Source organism: Corvus kubaryi, unplaced genomic scaffold (genome assembly GCF_017639235.1).
Source record: "Corvus kubaryi isolate FWS band 111438036 unplaced genomic scaffold, C.kubaryi_AGA036_p1.0 66, whole genome shotgun sequence".
Lineage (NCBI taxonomy): Eukaryota > Metazoa > Chordata > Aves > Passeriformes > Corvidae > Corvus > Corvus kubaryi.
Window position 1 is genome coordinate 2,977,795 of NW_024582054.1, and position 17,454 is coordinate 2,995,248.

Consider the following 17,454-nt stretch of genomic DNA (forward strand, 5'->3'; position numbering starts at 1 on the left):
TCAGTGCCTTCACCCATGTGCTCTCCACCTCCCATCCTGGGGGGTCCCCAGGGTGTGCCCAGCGCCAGAGCAGTACTACCAGAATATGATCAGCACCAGCACCATTTCCCTCCTCACCCTCAGCTCTGGCTCTGCACTCTTCATCTCTCCCTGTGTCAGGATTTCATGTGTATTAATACTGAGCCCCTCTTCCTTGCCTGAAATCCCCATTACACTGGTCTGTCTTTATCCCACTGTGGTGCAATGTACGCCTCCTGTATTGTCATTATTCCTTCAATTCCAGATGTGATTACTGTTGAATTTGCACTAAGAAGCATTTCTTGGAAGATAAGGGTGGGCATGCAGGGTGCAGAGAGGAGCTCAAAATCCCACAGGTTTGTGAGCAGAGCTGAAAACCAAAGCATTCATGATGCCTGAGCTGTGCTGCAAATCAAAGGAGCCACATCTGCCATGCAGGCTTCAGTCCTGCCCCTTTTTGGAGGATGCCAAATCTGCTGCACAGGGGATGTCCTGAGCCCGTTGGCTATTGGACTAATTAGAAAATTGCTAGTGGCAGGCAGAAATCCCCAGTTCCCCAAATACCAGCTTAGGGTGTTTATGGAAAACTCCTCAGAATGGTTTGGATGGTTTCCTTTGTTACCTCTTCAGATCCAGGAGGACTAAAAATAAGTTGAGCACAGCCTGCTTCCCAGTAATTTCATTGCTTTAATTCAGTAGCTGCCTAATTTGATCAGAACCCCGGGAACCAAATAATTCCTATTAAAATAACATAACTTTCCTCCCTCTGTTGTGATCCAGCCTGATTGCTTTTGGCAGCCGTTATTGGAGAACTTGGTCACCAGCAATGAAACGTTACTTTTCAGTTCATAAGGGAGAGCCTTCTGTCTGGTGAGGGGTCCCCGGGGTTCCCCCCTTGCTGAGCTGCCTCAGGGTGCCCTCTGTGCATGTGACGTGTGTTGGGCTCGCGGTGCTTGGCTCCCACATGTGCCTCAATCCAGCAGCAGGCCGGCAAGCAGGCACGTGCTGGAGTGTCACTCAGCAGCAATCACAGCTAATCAGCAGGGAGACAAGCAGCATCCTCGTTTAGTCCGTGTCATGTTAGATTTAGGTTACACAGGCGCGCGGGAATCTTTGTTTAAAAACTGCATTATTGAACGTTTCAGTGGAATCCATCACTCCTGCGCTTCATCCCTTGCCTCCTGGAGCAGCTTGCACAGCTCTTCCTGGGCAGCATCCCATTCCTAGGGATGTGTCCCTGGGACTGCCCTGGCTCTCCTCTGCAGCCCTGTCCCCAGCCATGGCAACGCTTTGGCAGCCCCTGCAGGGCCAGCACCCGCACAGCCCCCGCTCACAGGAGTGATCCCTTCTCTTCACAAAAGGTGTGGGTGCCCTGATGGATGAGGCCAAGTGGCAATGCCTCTCTTGTCCCAGGAGTCCTTACCTGGGGTGAAATGAGGGATCCTGACTTCGGCCCCTCAGCCCTGCAGGGCCCTCCCAAGGAAAACAGTGCTGTGAATTTTACACAAGGTGAAGTAATTAGGCAGGGCACAGGTTCTTCTCAGCATTTATTTCTTCCAAATGGGCTCTTTGAGCCAGATTTGCAAGGCCATGTAAAGCTTGGCCATGTGTCCAGCACCAACTGTTCAGGCTTCAGAATAGAATGGGGTAGCTGAGAGTCTGGGGTTTTTTAACCTTCTGTTTTGACACTGGCAGTGTCAAAGAGTATACAGATCTCTCTGTATACTCTTTATACAGGAAAATACTTGATACCAAAGTGCATAGGTGTTCCAGTTGTCCCTGCCTTTGCCAGCAGTGGAATATCTGTTCTGCAGGTCTTTCCAGCCTTTGCAAAAGTCACCGAAAGCCTGAGCACAGCCTTTGCTTGAAAGTTCTTGGGCTCAAGTGATCTAAATCTTTGAAGGGATGTGGAATTATCTAAATGGTAGATACTTCTGTATCATAATTTCTATATATTCATCCAGTTCAAAGAAAATATTTCTAAATATGTTTCTTTATTTATGCATTAAAACTCCCATGTCCACCTTGCACTGGGAAAGACTGGGGAACAGAGATGCCAATTGTCTGGCCAGTCGGGGGTGGTTATGTCAGCAGCAATCTCAAGGCAGAGCCAGGAGGGGAATAATGCTCAGTTCCCAGCTCTGTGCCTTAGCCTCCCTCTCATGAATGTGCAGCATTTCCCAGTTAGCATTAAGGAACACTGGGGCATGTATACAGGATGTATCATGTCTCAAAAATAGCTTTCAGGGCTAAGTAAGCAGATTCCTTACATTTTAGAAAGCAGCCCAGGCTGCCAGTGCTTGTATGTGTGCATGTGCTTCCATAAAGGGCATATCCATATGCTAATCTCAAAAGCCAAAGTGTCTTTTAGCCAGAAGTCTTCCCCACTTGTGACTGACAGCTTGACAGTGCTCTGGAGAGAGGAACTCATTCATGCTCACTATTTACTTTGTTTAACCAGGATTATATCATATTAAGCCCCAACAAAAAAAACAAGATCCCATTTTAATTGTTGTTTTAATTTCTTCCTAGCAGCACAGTCCCCAAAAGGGGTGACCTTCATGCAGATATATGACCACTCCAGAAATGGATGGAGACAAGATTAACTCGAGGAGTGTGAAATGGCCTTCACAGCAATCTTTCCTGAATACATTGCTGGTTTTAATCCAATTTATTCAGCAAGTGTCAGGGAATACAAACTGGTCTGTGGTTGTTTGGTAGTCTTGCAGCATTGCCTAGGTGATGAGTATCTACCTCTTTGATGGTGTTACAGGGCCTTCCCATTGCCCTGTTTCAGCTCAAAAGATGCAGGGGCCAGATTACACCATAGAAATGGTCTTTATCTAACTTTGATTTATAATGTGTCTAGGAAGCCACAGGCAATGTCTAGTTCCCATTTGATTCCCCCCAGTCTGAAGGTGGTTGAGCGGGCAAGCAATGCATGATGTGGGAGCCCAGTTCAGTGCTCCCCTTTCCCTGTAAGAAATATAAGGAGGAGGGGATATGCTTACAGTATTTCGAGCCCAAGAAATGGCCTCTCATGTGCTGGTCTGAAAGCGCTTTGCAGATCACTGCAGCTCAAGTCCTGGGATGGCCCTGCAGGCATAAGTTGAGAGAGACAGACTGAGACAGACATGGGGTGAAAGCTGAGCAGTGAGCATGGCAGGGACATGCCCAGGGCTGCAGAGCACAGCAGTGGCAGGACCATAACCAGGAGCTGCTGAGCCTCCTTGTCTGTCATAGCTTTAAAGGTCTGAACAAAGCAGAATGAGAGCATGGAGTGGTTTATCTAAAAACCTCTCCTTGTTCCTTTCCTAGGGGGTATCAGCTGTGGCCGTTGCTACAGCCCAAGCAAAAGCGGACTTCATCCTCATTCCTCCCATCCAGGCTTTGATTTTACCAGACCTGTTGTCTCACCTGCTTGTAGCATATTCTCTCTGACCCATTGGCTCCCTGGCACCAGGAGCAGGGTACCTTGGTGCAGCAGCTGGCACAGCAGCCCCAGCTTGCCTGGCCTCAGCAGCCTATGTGTGCTCCTGCAGCCCAGAGAGGTTCCTAACACTCAATGGTAGCACATACCTAGGTGCCAGAACAGGTAGGGTCTAGGGGACCCCTCTCTGCCCACCTTATTCTTCCCAAGGAGGAGATGGAGGCAGTCCAGAAGGTCCTGGCAAGCTCTGTTCTCGATAGGCACAGCCAGACCTTATCAGGCTTATTTGGAGTTGACAGCAGGGAGTCCAGGGTGCAATCCGCATTGAAAAGTAGGTACTGATGCAGATACAAACAGAAATCAGGCTAGCTAATAATTAAGCTGCAGCTTGGCAGCATTCACCTTGACAGACTTGACCTTGCAAATTAAATATCTGTCTCCCAACACACACACCCCCCATCCTCACTGGTTTATTTGTCTTAGCCCTTGGTAGTCTTCTTTGCAGGCTACCACACTGGGGTGATGTGTGACACACCTCACAGATGTCCTGTCTCTGCTTCCTGGAGGAGCCCTCCAAGACCCCAGCCCTATACCAGACTGCATGGGCGCATGTTCCACACTTGCTGCAGGGGCAACCTCCTGTGGCTCCACAGGCAGGATGATGTACCCTGTGCTGGCTGAAGCACTTCCCTGAAAAGCAGGAACATTGGGATTGTTCTCGGCCACTGGGTTGGTGTAAGAGTTTATTCCTTTTCAGCTGTTGGGTCAGTACACACAGGGTCAACTCAGCCCTCAGCATCCCTTTGAAACAGGCAGACCCAACAGGCCTGGAACAGGTTGAGGATGGGATGTGGTGTTTTGCAGAGGCTGGCACTGATTCCTGCCACAAGATGCTCATGTGTCCTAAACAGTAGGTGGGCAGAATTGGTGAAATCATGTAGGTGCTTCATATCACTCTTTGAAGGTGCTTAGCTCCCCCCCTTAACTGTATGGCAAGTATAGTTTGGGGCAAAAAAATGTCAGCTGTGCTCCTAAATTTGTCCGTCCTGCCACTGCCTTAATTTCAGAGGACAGTCAGCAGCCTGGTATTTGGCACCTATGGGTCACTTGCACAAGTGCACTGAGCAAGATCCAGCACATACCTGACATGGGAGTCCTGATCTGTGTTTGTCTCCTACATTAGCATGGAGCCTCAGTGTAAATACAATGGCAGCTTAAATATTTTCAGGTGCACCTTTGAAATTTGTTAGGTTTTTGTGCTTTGCTTTCCTGTTGCACATTCACAAATGTGACTGCATTTTAATGAGACACTAAGGAATTACCTCCTTTCTTCCTTATCCAAAAGCTTCCACTATTAATATTTCTATGAGGTACCCATTAGGATGTGCTCCCTGTGCCTGTTGTCCTGTGGTTTGCTTGCAGCTGACATGGAAAGACTTAGCTTGGCAGTCATGTTCAATCATCTGTCCCCATGGGATGCTCTTGACATGACTTCTTGGGTGCCTATGTTCTTGCCTCTGCACCCCAGTTCCCCATACACATGGCAGAGGAGCTGCATGGTGACATCAGGGCCTCCATTATTCATGTCTCCGTGGATGTGCTGTCAGTAGGCTGAAGGTCTCCATTGCCAGTCAGCTTGTCTCTTCACTCCAAGTGGCCTACCTAGGGCTTGAAGGTGCCTCTGGTGGCACTTAGTCGGCTGGCAAGGTGCCTTCTGGAATAGCAGGACTCCCACCACCTTCACTTTGTGGGGTGTCTGGTCCCATGCTCATGCTAGCATCCAGCCCCTAGGCTGACAAACACTCTTGGACATGGTTGTGTTGCTTGATTTACTCTAAGAGCTGCCTGGCAAGTGATTGCCTTGCTCGTTGAATCAGCAGGTGATCCACAGGTAGCTTGTGGAGACAACAAAGCCATCTGCTAGAAGGTGCAAGGTCCTGAAGACACAGGCATGCAGCCTGCCCAACAGCCCTGGACCTGGCACACCAGAGAAGAGATGCAGGAGATCTTCCTCCACAGGGAGGGCTTCAGATCTTGCACTGTCCTGCCTGGTGCAAGTACATAAACTAGCATAAGAAAGATGCCAGGTTCTGGGATAAAGCTCTGTTGGATACCACTTCCTCTGGAGATAAGAAAGCTTGCTGCACGGCATGTGCCTACAGACCTGCCTGCAGTTCAGCCTCGCCTAGAGGCATAACATTTGCGTGAGGCTCTGTGTTCTCTTACCATGCCAAAGGCTTTTGTCAAATCAGTTAGATTGGGGACTGAGGTTTCATTGTATCATTTCTGCTGGAGTTGTTAAGCTGAGGAAATTCTGCCTGATCCTCCTTTTTTCCAGAGCATCTCCTCAGATTCCAGACATTTGCTTTCTCCACTCTGCAACTGCAGCCAGGGAGTGGGAGCCTAAGGGACTGCGCTCGCAACTGTGACAGCAGCTTTTCAGATGCAGTTATTCCAGGGAAGGCTGTAGCGAGTCAGACTGTCACCAAGCCTGGGCTTTGCAACCCTGCTGGGATGGCCATAGTGCTTTTGCTCAGCTCTGTATTGTCAGCACATGCCAGCATGCGCTCAGCTCATCTGCCAAGCTGGGCTTTGTGAAGCTGAGGGTGCCTTCGCCCCTGACCTTCAGGTTATGGGGAGCTCAGACAGAAGCAAAGTCACATACATATGTGCCATGTCAACTGATGTGTGAGCACCAGCATTTTCAATGGGCACAGCTTGTCATCTTCACACACTCCCAGGTAGAGGAAGAGACTGGACTTTCTCGTTCTGTCTTAGAAAAGGATGTACATTATATCTGACTCCTTGTCCAGTGAATATAAGTACCTTGGATCTTGATAATCTTGATAATCATCAGTTCATGAGTCCAAGTGTAGTGTAAAGCAGAACATTTTCATAGAATCAACCACTCATAGAATCATAAAGGTTGGAAAAGACTTCCAAGATCATTGAGTCCAACCTTTGACCAAACACCACCATGTCAAAACCATAGCACTAAGTGCCACGTCCAGTTGTTTCTTGATCTCTTCCAGGGATGGTGACTCCACCACCTTTCTGGCAGCCCATTCCAATGCTTAACTACCCTTCTAGTGAAAAAATGTGCCCCCTGCCCCCCCAGCATCCTGCATTGCCCTTCTTCTCCAGGTGCTGTGCTGCTCTGTCTCTGTAAATTTTTTCTAAATTTACAGGGATTCCTAAATCCAGACTATGGTGTCTTGGAGCTAGGCAGTGATGGTTTTGATGTACATCATTGATTTCAAGTGATGGATGGAACTTTCCTGTTTCTGTGATGGGTTATAATAATGTCACCTGCCACATGAGTTATTTATGTTTTATAAAATCTGCAGGTCTTGCAAGGTTTACAGTCTTTGCAGTCAATCTAGCCAGGCAGTTGAAGAGAGAAGTCAAAGTTTATAAATAGATTTCGCTGGGACTGCATCATTTCCATGTGATTTTTGGTGTGAAGTATGAGATCTGCTGGAGTCCACATGGAATTAATCACATCTGAGGCATTACCTGGGCATTTGTAACCTCTGCAGGAAATCTCAGGTAGCATCTGACCCACTGCTTAGCCAGAACAAGATGCTCTGCCTTTGTGATATGCCCTCCCAGGTTGTTAAGAACCTCCCAGATTCTTAAGAGCTCCAGCTCCCACTCCCAGGCTCAGCTGGACCCCATACTGCAGCTGTACACCCTGACTGGTCATGCACAGGAAAGCCAGGGGAAACCCAGCCCCTTTCTTGAGATGTCCAAGTTTTACAGAGAGCACATCAGCGTGTGCCTACACTTGGGCATGTGGGTGGAAGAGGAGATCTGGGTCAGGCCTAGGGACACTGCCAGGGCACCCTTCCAGCTGGTTGGGATGCTCCTTCCCATGTGGGCAACCAGGACCCTCTTGAGGCACTTCGCTGGGTTAGCTGGGTCACCAGCAAGATTGAGCCTGACACAGGGTCATCTCAGCATGCTGCTGACCCGGGGTCCTGGTTTGGTTTCCTTCAGCAGAAACTAAATATAGAATTACAGAATGGAATGTGTTGGAAGGAACCTTAAAGATCATCTGGTTTCAACCCCCTTCCCATGGGACACCTTTCCTGAGGTTGCTCAACACCACATCCAACCTGGCCTTGAGCTTCCAGGGTTGGGGCATTCATATCTTCTCTGGAAAACCTGTTCCAGTGCCTCAGCACCCTCACAGCATTATGAAAGGATAAAACTACTTGTTTCATTACTTCTTCTTGTTAATTTTTCCAGTTCACATGTGGTTTACATGTGGTTGTGACTATCTGTGTCTTGAGTGTCAGATCAAGCACTGCACTCAGTGCGCAAGGTGCCAACCATGATTTTCTACTCAAAGGGGGAAAAAAGGGTTCTGTCTCTTGTTATTCAAATCAGGGAGCATGTCAGGGTTTTAGAAGCATCTTAAAGGGCACTTCTGCTAAATGGCAGAATGATTTGGTACCTTGGTCTCACCAAAGCTGTGGCTGCTGCAGGGGTGATGGGAGGGTGTGTGTCAACCGAGAGCACCAATGCAGACTGAAGAAATATTCAAGGGTTTTGGTTTTTTTTAATAAATTAAAAACACATTGCCTATGTTCTTGGTGACTGGTATTCAGAAATCTTGGTCCTTTGTTTCTGTGGTCACCCCACCACTGCCCCCCACCACTGTCCCCCAAAGTGCTGCATGAGCTCAGCAAGCTGTGAGGGCACTGCAGAAGCCCCTGTTCAGGCCCTGCAGACAAGCCCCCATGGTGCCCTGGAGGTGCAGGCTGCTGCCCACAGCTTGGTGTTGGCCTTGCTTTCACAGAGGTGGCCGAGAGGAAGATGACAGTTGAAGAGGAGGAAGCCAAGAGAATTGCAGAGATGGGCAAACCAATACTCGGCGAACACCCCAAACTGGAAGTCATCATTGAGGAGTCCTATGAGTTCAAGGTCAGTAGGTGTCCTAGGGGTCTTCCAGGAGGGGAAAGCCCTGTGGCACTGTCAAGCAGCCTCAGAGAGCAGGACTGAGGGGGCAGGATGTGCAGGGAAAGGGCTGTTGAAAGAGGAAAAGAAGTATGTAATGGAGTAAAGGGTCGGTGAAGTCTACAGGAAATGTCAAAAGTAGCAGCTGCTAGTTGGTTGGCGGGGGTGGAGGGAGAAAGGCAAGAAGGTCCTGCTGGAAGCAGAAGAAGCCTGTGGGCAAGAGAAGGCAGGAGCAAAGCTGGCTCTGGTGAGGCAGGGTTGAGGGAAGAAGAAACCTTATCAGGATTGAGGTGTGGCAAACAAGCTGGCTCTGGTGAGGTTTGGGTCAGCCAGTCCAGGGAGGAGGTGGGCTCAACTCCAGTCATGGACATATCTAGCTGGTAGGAGAGTGCTTGTGACACTTCCACAGTTTCAAAAGGGTCTGTGAGACCACAGTGCACTGCAAGATCATCCTTGCCCACTAGCAGCTGGTTTAATTGCTGTGCATCTTTATTCCCACCACAGAGCACCGTGGACAAGCTGATTAAGAAGACAAACCTGGCTTTGGTTGTAGGGACACATTCCTGGAGGGACCAGTTCATGGAGGCCATTACTGTGAGCGCAGGTGAGGGGAACATCAGAAAATCCACATGAACATCCACAGGGTTCATGCAGCCTGGAATGACAGCATCTCCCTGGTCAGTGATGCTTGGCTGTGGTCACCCATCATCAAAGCCAGTCCGAAGAGCTCCTCTGCTCCAAATATAGTGGGCTTTTTCAGGTGCATTAGTGAGGAGCCTGGGAGATCCATCTTCTGGTGCAGAGCCCTCCTGAAGGCCAGTGTTCAAAGACTGCATCAGCTGGCAGTGCTCCTGCTGCTTTGGTGATGTGATGAGTAGTGTACAGGCAGCAAAATCCCATCCTGGCTGGGATCCTGGCCAGTGCAGGCAGCTCCTACTGGAAGATGTCCTGTCCTGTCCTGTCATAGCCAGTAGAGTTCCTGGGAGTAGGGAGGGTTATCACATGCAGACTGGAGATGTTGCCTCATGAGGCAGCAGCTGGTAAAGGAAAAGGCCCAGAGACCTGCCAGCTGTTGCCTGAGAGAGCTCACTGCTTTCAGAGCCAGACAGCTGTGGGGAAGGTATTTTAGGCACATCTGTGCCATTAATTGCACTTGGACATCTTTCTGAACCTTTCCTCGATGGTTTGGCATCTGCCCCAAAGGGGTGTTTTCCACCCAGCTATAGAGGAGGCAGTGGATGGTCCAGCCCATGCTCTGGAGCAGGAAGATCAAGAGATCTCTCCAGTTTCCCAATTGTATTACTTTCTGCTAGTTTTGGCCCGGAACATCACTTGCCTGTGTAATTTCTTCATGCCACTCAACAGTGATCTCCACAGGATGACTACCTCCTATGTGACTGCCTGTGGATGGGCACAGGGCTGGCCCTCTGTGGGTACAACACCCCACTCCATCACTCCCCATCCCTGCGGGGTCTGGGGTGGCTGGAAGGCATTCTTTTTGCCAAGCCTCACCCATCATTGAAGGACCTGCTGTGGCTTGAATTTACTGTCATGGCCAGTGCCATACCACCTTGTCCCAGGAGAGCAGAATCCCTGGAGCCCTGGGGTGGAGGAGACAAGCATGAGCTGTCCCAGTGGAATGAATGCTGGATCTCTCCTTCCATGTTGTTTGCAGCAGGTGATGAGGATGAGGATGAGTCCGGCGAGGAGCGCCTGCCGTCCTGCTTTGACTACGTGATGCACTTCCTGACCGTCTTCTGGAAGGTGCTGTTTGCCTGCGTGCCCCCCACTGAGTACTGCAATGGCTGGGCCTGCTTCGTCGTCTCCATCCTCATCATCGGCATGCTCACAGCCGTCATCGGCGACCTCGCCTCCCACTTCGGCTGCACCATTGGCCTCAAGGACTCGGTGACTGCCGTCATCTTCGTCGCCTTTGGCACTTCTGTACCAGGTAGGTCGGCCACAGGGAGGGGATGGGGTGGGAGATGAGTCCTCTGGAGATACTCCTGGTTTCGGGGGAGAAGCTGTCATGGGATGGGGTTCAAGCTGGGAAGGGTATCCTCAAAGCCCTGTCCCCAGGCAAGGTCTGCACCATGCTTTGTTGCAACATGGGATCTCTGAACCTAGGAGGGGATTGTGCACCTCTTGGTCTGCGTCCTAACCTGGTCGGTGCCACACCTGAGCCTCCCTTGTTCCCCAGACATGAAGTGTTGTCTGTTTCTCCTGTTGGACCCCCAGTGATTTTTCCTTCCCTTCTCCCTCAACCCCAGACACCTTCGCCAGCAAAGCCGCAGCCATCCAGGACATGTACGCTGACGCCTCCATCACCAATGTCACAGGCAGCAATGCTGTCAACGTCTTCCTGGGCATCGGGCTGGCATGGTCAGTGGCAGCGATCTACTGGGCGTCGCAGGGGCAGGAGTTCCAGGTGTCAGCAGGCACCCTGGCGTTCTCTGTCACCCTCTTCACCATCTTCGCCTTCATCTGCATCAGCGTCCTCCTCTACCGCCGGCGACCCCACCTTGGGGGGGAGCTGGGCGGCCCCCGGGGGTGCAAAGTGGCCACAACATTGCTCTTCGTCAGCCTCTGGCTGCTCTACATCCTCTTCGCCACCCTGGAGGCCTATTGCTACATCAAGGGGTTTTAGGCGCTGGAGGGACGGTGCTGCCAGGGGAGGGACCCCCTCCTCCGTTACCTCACTGGACACCAGTCCTGGAAGCGTGGTTTCACTGGAGGGTATGGCTGGCTGTGGGGGCTGCCACTGCCCAGACGGTCGGACAGCTGCGTGCCAAGAAGAGCAAAACCATCAGAGAGGGAAAAAAAGAGACAAAATCCATCCAAAAATGGTACAAAAGAAAGCAACAATGGCAAGTGTTGAAATAAAACACAATAAACCCAGACACTGACCCTATTCAATGAAATTATGAAGTTTCAACCATCTCCAAAGGCCACCTCTCCCTCAGGGGTCGTCTCCTTTCCTGCTGAGCACCCCTCCACTGTAAGGAGATGTTTCCTTATTTTTACTGGTTGAGAATTACAGAAGTCTGGTTCAGGAATTTGTGGTTTTTTTGTGTTTTTTTTTTTCTGTTTGCTTGTTGCTTTTTGGTTCTGGGGGAGCACGCTGATTGATTTTTTTTAACTACTTAATCCGAAAAATGTTACAAATTTAAACTCAAAGCTTCAAGCTGCCGTCAGTGCTGGAATTGAACGTGTATTTCTGAAGACACACAGTCGAAAAACTTTTTCACTATGACCCATTCCCTCCCCTGCCGCCTTCCATTTCTTTCTTTTTTAAGAACATCACAAGACTGATATATTTTTAATACAAACACAGACACACAGTCACACACATTTAGTGACAAAGGCTGGAGCATGTAGCATCTCAATCACCTGCCTGGGCTAAGAAAAAAAAAGAAGGAAAAAAAAACCCCAACCCTCTTAATACAATACGTGTCATGTATATTTTGACTATGGCATTTCTCTTTGTATAATTAACTTTGAGCTTGTGGTACTGCAGGGACAGAAAATGATGTTAATTTACAACTGTTAAAGAAATAAAACAGCCTGCTCTGGGGGGAGCAGCGCTGGTTCCTTGGGATGGTGGTGGTGGCAGGTTTGCTGCATGGTCCTCCTGCTAAGAGGTGGAAATGAATTCAGGAAAACCTGGATAGCGTTCCCATATGTTCCCAGCACCATCCCACCCAGAGCTGTGGTGTGGCTGCCCTTCCATTCAGTTGCTACCCCAGTTTTCCCAGCACCCGCACCTTGCAGGTGGTCTCCAGGCCATTGACAGGTACAGGCTTAAAAACTGCCACCCACATCAGGACTCCTGCGTCATCTCAAGTACCTTTTAGGAACACCAGACAAACAAAAAAAGCATAATTTTAATTTGAAATGCATTTCTTTTTAAGGATAAAGAAGAAAAGCCACCACCACCATGAGAGTATGTCATGAGTTACATCAACAGCTGCAAATTGAAATGTTGGGTTGGTAATAAAATAAATAAAAACTATACCTATATCTATATAAACAGTGCTATCTAGACACATATTTCTTAATTGAGGGCCCTGGAAGAGAACATTAAAATCCTACTCTTTGTAAAGTGTTTTTGAGATGAAGATCATTTCTTCTGTCAAGAAACAGGTGCTGTAAAAGGGAACCATTTTCATCAGGTTCCCTAAAATAAGCCGAAATTTGGGAGGCAGCAAGTAAAGAGAAGGACTGCCAAAAGATACAGTTCTGCCTGCTGTCGTGCTTTTGGCTGCCCCAGGAGGCAGGGAGGAGGTGCCCATGGGTTAGGGAAACAGCAGTGGGAACAAGATTGTCATGGACAAAAAGAGATGTAACATAGCAGGTAACCAGATGGAGGCAACGATGGTTCTTACCACACAGATGAACTATTTATTTTCATACAGAATGTTTACCAGATATCTCTATCTCTATATAAATGTGTATGCATGAGGCAGAGAAGAGGGATCCTCCTCAGATGAGCAGCCAGAGCTTTGTTGGTGGGAGCCCACAATGAGTGAAAGCCACTGGGTTTGAAGCTAACAAGCACCTGACATCTGCCTCCTTACCTCCCTTTGCCATGCCTTTTGGGAAGGGTCTGAAAAAGATGGACAAGAGACCCTGAGGCCAGGCTCTCATTGAGCTTGCTGGTCCTTCTGACTGCAGTAGTGCCAGCAGCCACCAAGAGCAGCTGCTGCCACTGCCACGCTGCCCATCAGCCCCAGAGCTCACATGTGGGACAGTAAAAGAAAAATTACAAGAGTCCCCAAATGTTTTTTGTGTGGGTTTAAAGTGCAGCTCTCAAGGGGAGATTGTTACTGTTGCACCTTTTAATTGGGACATAGAGAATCTGCTGTACTTCTATTTTACCCGTGCCAGCATAGCCATCCCTGGCTAAAGGCCGGCCTGCGGCGCTGTTGTGCTCTTCTTCTGTGCTTGTGCTGTATCCACCGTGTGCTTTTCATCCACTTCCTTCTCCAGCTGACTGCAGGGAAGAGGAGGGGGGGTAGGACTGGCTGCCATGAGGGAACTGTATGGGGCCCCTGGTGCCCTCCATGCAGAAGGGTGATCTGCACCAGGCTGACATCTATGGCATGTTCCTTCTATTTTCCTTTTTTACTCCATTAAAAAACACGCAAGCTAAAAGAAAACCCAACAGGTTTGGTGCCTTTGGGGATTTTTTTTTTTTTTTCTGAAGCTGTTATGTTTCATTTTGGGTCTAGCTATCTGCTTGCTTCTGTTTTCCCTGGGGCAGCTGCCTGGACTTGGTTGCAATGGCTCTGGCTGGTTTGCCCCCCCACCTCTCGACCCCAGCCCTCCAGTTGGGTACTACTGGGAGGACCCTGGAGCACTTGATCCTCCCTAGCTGGCAGAGAGGATGTTTCACTGCTGTTTTTGTTGCTGCTGATCTTTCCCCTTTGTTTCTCCCATCAGCTTCCCATGGCAGCCTGCAATAACAGCAGCTGGCCCCTCCCAGCAGCCCTCGTGCTTTGGGCTTTGCACATATTCCCTTTCTGCCTCCTCCCCTGCATCACTGCTGTGGTTGAGAGTAAATAACACATCCTGACATCAGGAGGGAAAAGCCAAGGCAATCAAAGGAGCTGCTTTGTTCCAGAGGCCTACCACAGTACGGGGACATCCTCTAAGGGCCGTGCATGGTGTGGGGCTAGTGGTACCTCTGGCTGCCTTCCCATCACTGTTGCCACAGAGGGCACCCACAGCACCCCACAGGTTTTGCTGGCCTGGTGATGCTGCACTGCATGGGTGCTGGTCAAAAATCAGCCTTTGGGTAAAGAAGTGTTTTGCAAAGAGGAGATACTCACCTGTCCCCCAAAATCTCTCCAGGAACTGTGTCCCAGTTTTGGTCAGTACCATGCTGCCTCTTCACCCAGCATCATCACTGACTCGATTTTTTCCACTTGTATTTGGACACCTGACCATAGAAGTGCCCTTTACAGTGGCCCTTTAGCTAGAACTGTTCTTATCTGCCCTCTGCAGCATAGGGGCAGCTGGTGCAGCCCATAACTGCAGACTCCCATCTTTGCCTGACGGCATGGAACCCACTTATAGGGTTCCAGGGGAGACAGCGGGTTGGGCACCTCACAGTGCAATGCCAAATGCCCAGCTGCGGGTGGAAGGATTCCCGGTTGGGCACTCGTGCAGTAGGAAAGGCAGCCCCGGCAGAGCAGCCGTGGGAAGGCTGCCCTGGACATTGCTTCCTTGGGCAGCCAGAGCTTGGCAAAGCCACAAAGAGATCACTGCCCTACTGAGTCCTGCACACTCCCATCTCCTTCCACAGGCCTGTGGGGTCACTTCCCACCTCCTGCCCTGCTGGATGGCTCCTGCCCACACCTACTTCTGACCTGAGGGGAAACACAGAAGTTCCAACTCTGGCTCTGGCTCATTGCCTTTGACTCCAGTGATGGGACCAGGGGGTGGGGGGGGGGGTTTGGGACCCTTTGGGGCTGGTTTGCTGCCACTGCTGCACAGAGGTATTCTGGTTCCCACAGGTTCTGAGGCTTAGATCTAGGACCAAAGAGGGCCAAGCCAGAGAAGGCTGGGATGAGTCAGAGAAGTGTGGAAGCATCAGCAATCTGTTGTGGTACAGTGCAGTGAGAAATGGAAGTGTTTGAGCAAAGGTTTTAAGTTAGGAGGGAGGCAGTTGCAGCACGTGGATTGGATTTTGTCACCTTTCTGGCAATTACTGTGGTGTTGGTGTGATCAGGGCTCTTCTGAACAAGCTCAGACAAACCACAAAAATACTTTGTGATGCCTATTTCCTCTGATTCCGTGTCTGGGGCTGCTGGACTGGTTTGTAACTCATTTGTCCCTGGCATAGAAGCACCCTTCCACTACTCTCCATCCCTAAGTACCAACGGGATGCCTCTTCACAGCACCATGTGTGAGGAGAAGCCCCCATCAGCTGCATGTGACTCTTCAGGCTTCAGCTGCTGTAGTGGGATGATGCCTACCTGCACATCTCCACCAGCATAGCCCTTTGAGTTGGGAAAACATTTTGGAGGACACCTGGTATTGTACCTGGACACTGGTGAGATAAACAAGAGGCAACAAGACCTTTGTTCACCTACAGTTCACCTCATCCACCTCTCGACAGCACAGCAGGACATAGGTATAGATCTAGATGGTAACAGAAAGGCATCTGAGAGATCTGGTTGTGCTTGAATATGGCCTCAGTGGAGGAGGAGCCAGCCTGCACAAATGGGAGCAGCAGTTGCTCAGCCCCGGCCACAAGCTGGAAAGCACTTGTCACCAAGAATAACCTTTGGAGTATTAGAAGAAAAAAAATGTTTTAAAAGACGTTGTCATCCGTGTGCATGTGCCAGCAGCAGCCAGCTTGCTAATGACAGAGCTGTGTGTGCCAGTGCTGCTTAGCGCCCAGCAGAGCACACAGTGCTCCCAACCTGCCTCTGCAGCAGGAGGGGATTAAGTGCTTCCTGCTATTTAAATGAGGCATTTAAAATTCATAGATTATTAACACCATGAGTAGATTTACCCCTCCTCTCTGCCTTCCCTTCACCCAGGAGGTCTGTGCTTTGCCCAGAGATAGGTGGCAAGGGCAGACCAGCCCCAGGGCATTCCTACAGGTGGCTGGTGGGGTTTGCTTATACTTTTGCCCCACTGCCAACAGCAGATACCCCTGGTGCCTTTTCCACATTGCACTTAGCCACATGTGCCATAGGGTGTAGTTTGAGCTTAGACATGGAGTCTAAAGGCATGATGTGAGGTGGATGAGCTCAGCAGATGCTCCTACTGCACTTAAATGTAAGCAATCGCCCGTGTCCCAGGCTGTACCATTGCTATTGCCATGTACATGGCAAGCTGAGTGGGAGCTGTGGCTCAAAGAATTATTGTGACCCACCTACTAGTCATTGCTGGCATGCACTCAGAAATTGGCCCAGTTTCAAGAATGCAATAAAAAACTCCACAGGCCTAGGAAGTACTTTGAAACATGTATGATTTGGGTAATTAAAGAAAAAAACCCCTTCAAAGACTTTATTTTAGGGTGTAAGTTGTGAAGTTACCTTCCCAGGAAGATGCCTCTGCTGTAGAAGAAAAGAAGCTTCCATTACAGAAACACTGGTTCCATTCCATAGGAATTATGAGTACAAGCTGGGTGTATGAAAAGGCTGTAGAGGGAATAACATCTCAACACAAAAGCTTCAAAGGTGTCCTCAGAAAGTCCCCATGGCACATCCTTGGCACTAAGACATATTGTACAGAGCACTTTTGTGTCTCTATTAACACAAGGGGTGTCCAAATAAGCTCTTAAAGCTACCAGAAGAGATTTGATTGCCTCCTCTTCTTCTGGAGCATCTTGGGCAGAAACGAAAGCAAAGCCAATTGTGGGGTTTCTGTTGGCATCGCTAATTTTTTCTTCTTGTTTTATTGACAAGGGCAAAGAAAACAGGTCATTGTTATCCTTATAGTAAGAGGATTTTGTATGGGGCACAGTCCTCCAGGTTCTCCACTTTCTCTTTTTCCAGCCTCTGAGAAGCCATTTCTACAGGACTGCTGCCCAGAGGGTCTCACTTTGTGTTTCCACATTCTCACAGCTGCCTCATGGCAGGTCATCCCATGCCTCTGCTGAAACTCATCTTGTTGACTGGGATTCAACTTACCAACCATTCACATCCTACCCTCCACAGGTGCTGACAGACACCTCCCCCAGGCCTCCCAATACTCCACCCCATGTTGGATATCACCAGGAAAATTTATAGCAAAGCAATTTCCAAAAGTTACTGCTGAAAATACTGACTAGATTGGGACTCTGGACCATCACTGGGAAGATTTCCCCAGAAAGCTCTCTGACTCTGACACTGAACTCAACGTATTGTGAATCTTAATAGGCTGCGGTTCCTCGGCTTGCTTAGGAGAATGTCTTCTGGGACAGTGCCAGAAGCCTCTCCAAAGTCAAGACATATCACATCTAGTGCTGTTCCCCCCTAGCCACGAGGCGAGTTATCCTGTCAAAGAATGGAATCAAATTAGTTTGAAAAGATTTGTCCTCAGTGAAA

The 17,454-nt window shown here is 49.5% G+C and overlaps 1 protein-coding gene across 6 annotated transcripts in view; it reads left to right on the forward strand.

The window, feature by feature from the left end:
- Positions 1 to 12,515, forward strand: part of SLC8A3 (solute carrier family 8 member A3) — a 113,875-nt gene extending 101,360 nt beyond the window's left edge. For 3 of the 6 annotated variants that reach the window (XM_042047487.1, XM_042047490.1, XM_042047486.1), the window contains 4 exons: positions 8,253 to 8,377; positions 8,915 to 9,014; positions 10,086 to 10,361; positions 10,681 to 12,515. In XM_042047487.1, coding sequence (XP_041903421.1) covers positions 8,253 to 8,377; positions 8,915 to 9,014; positions 10,086 to 10,361; positions 10,681 to 11,057 — 878 coding nt within the window. In that variant the 3' untranslated portion in view covers positions 11,058 to 12,515. Of the gene's footprint in view, positions 1 to 3,649; positions 3,780 to 8,252; positions 8,378 to 8,914; positions 9,015 to 10,085; positions 10,362 to 10,680 lie in introns of those variants that run through there. The other 3 variants (XM_042047488.1, XM_042047489.1, XM_042047491.1) reach the window with 2 other exon arrangements.
- Positions 12,516 to 17,454: the final 4,939 nt, after the last annotated feature.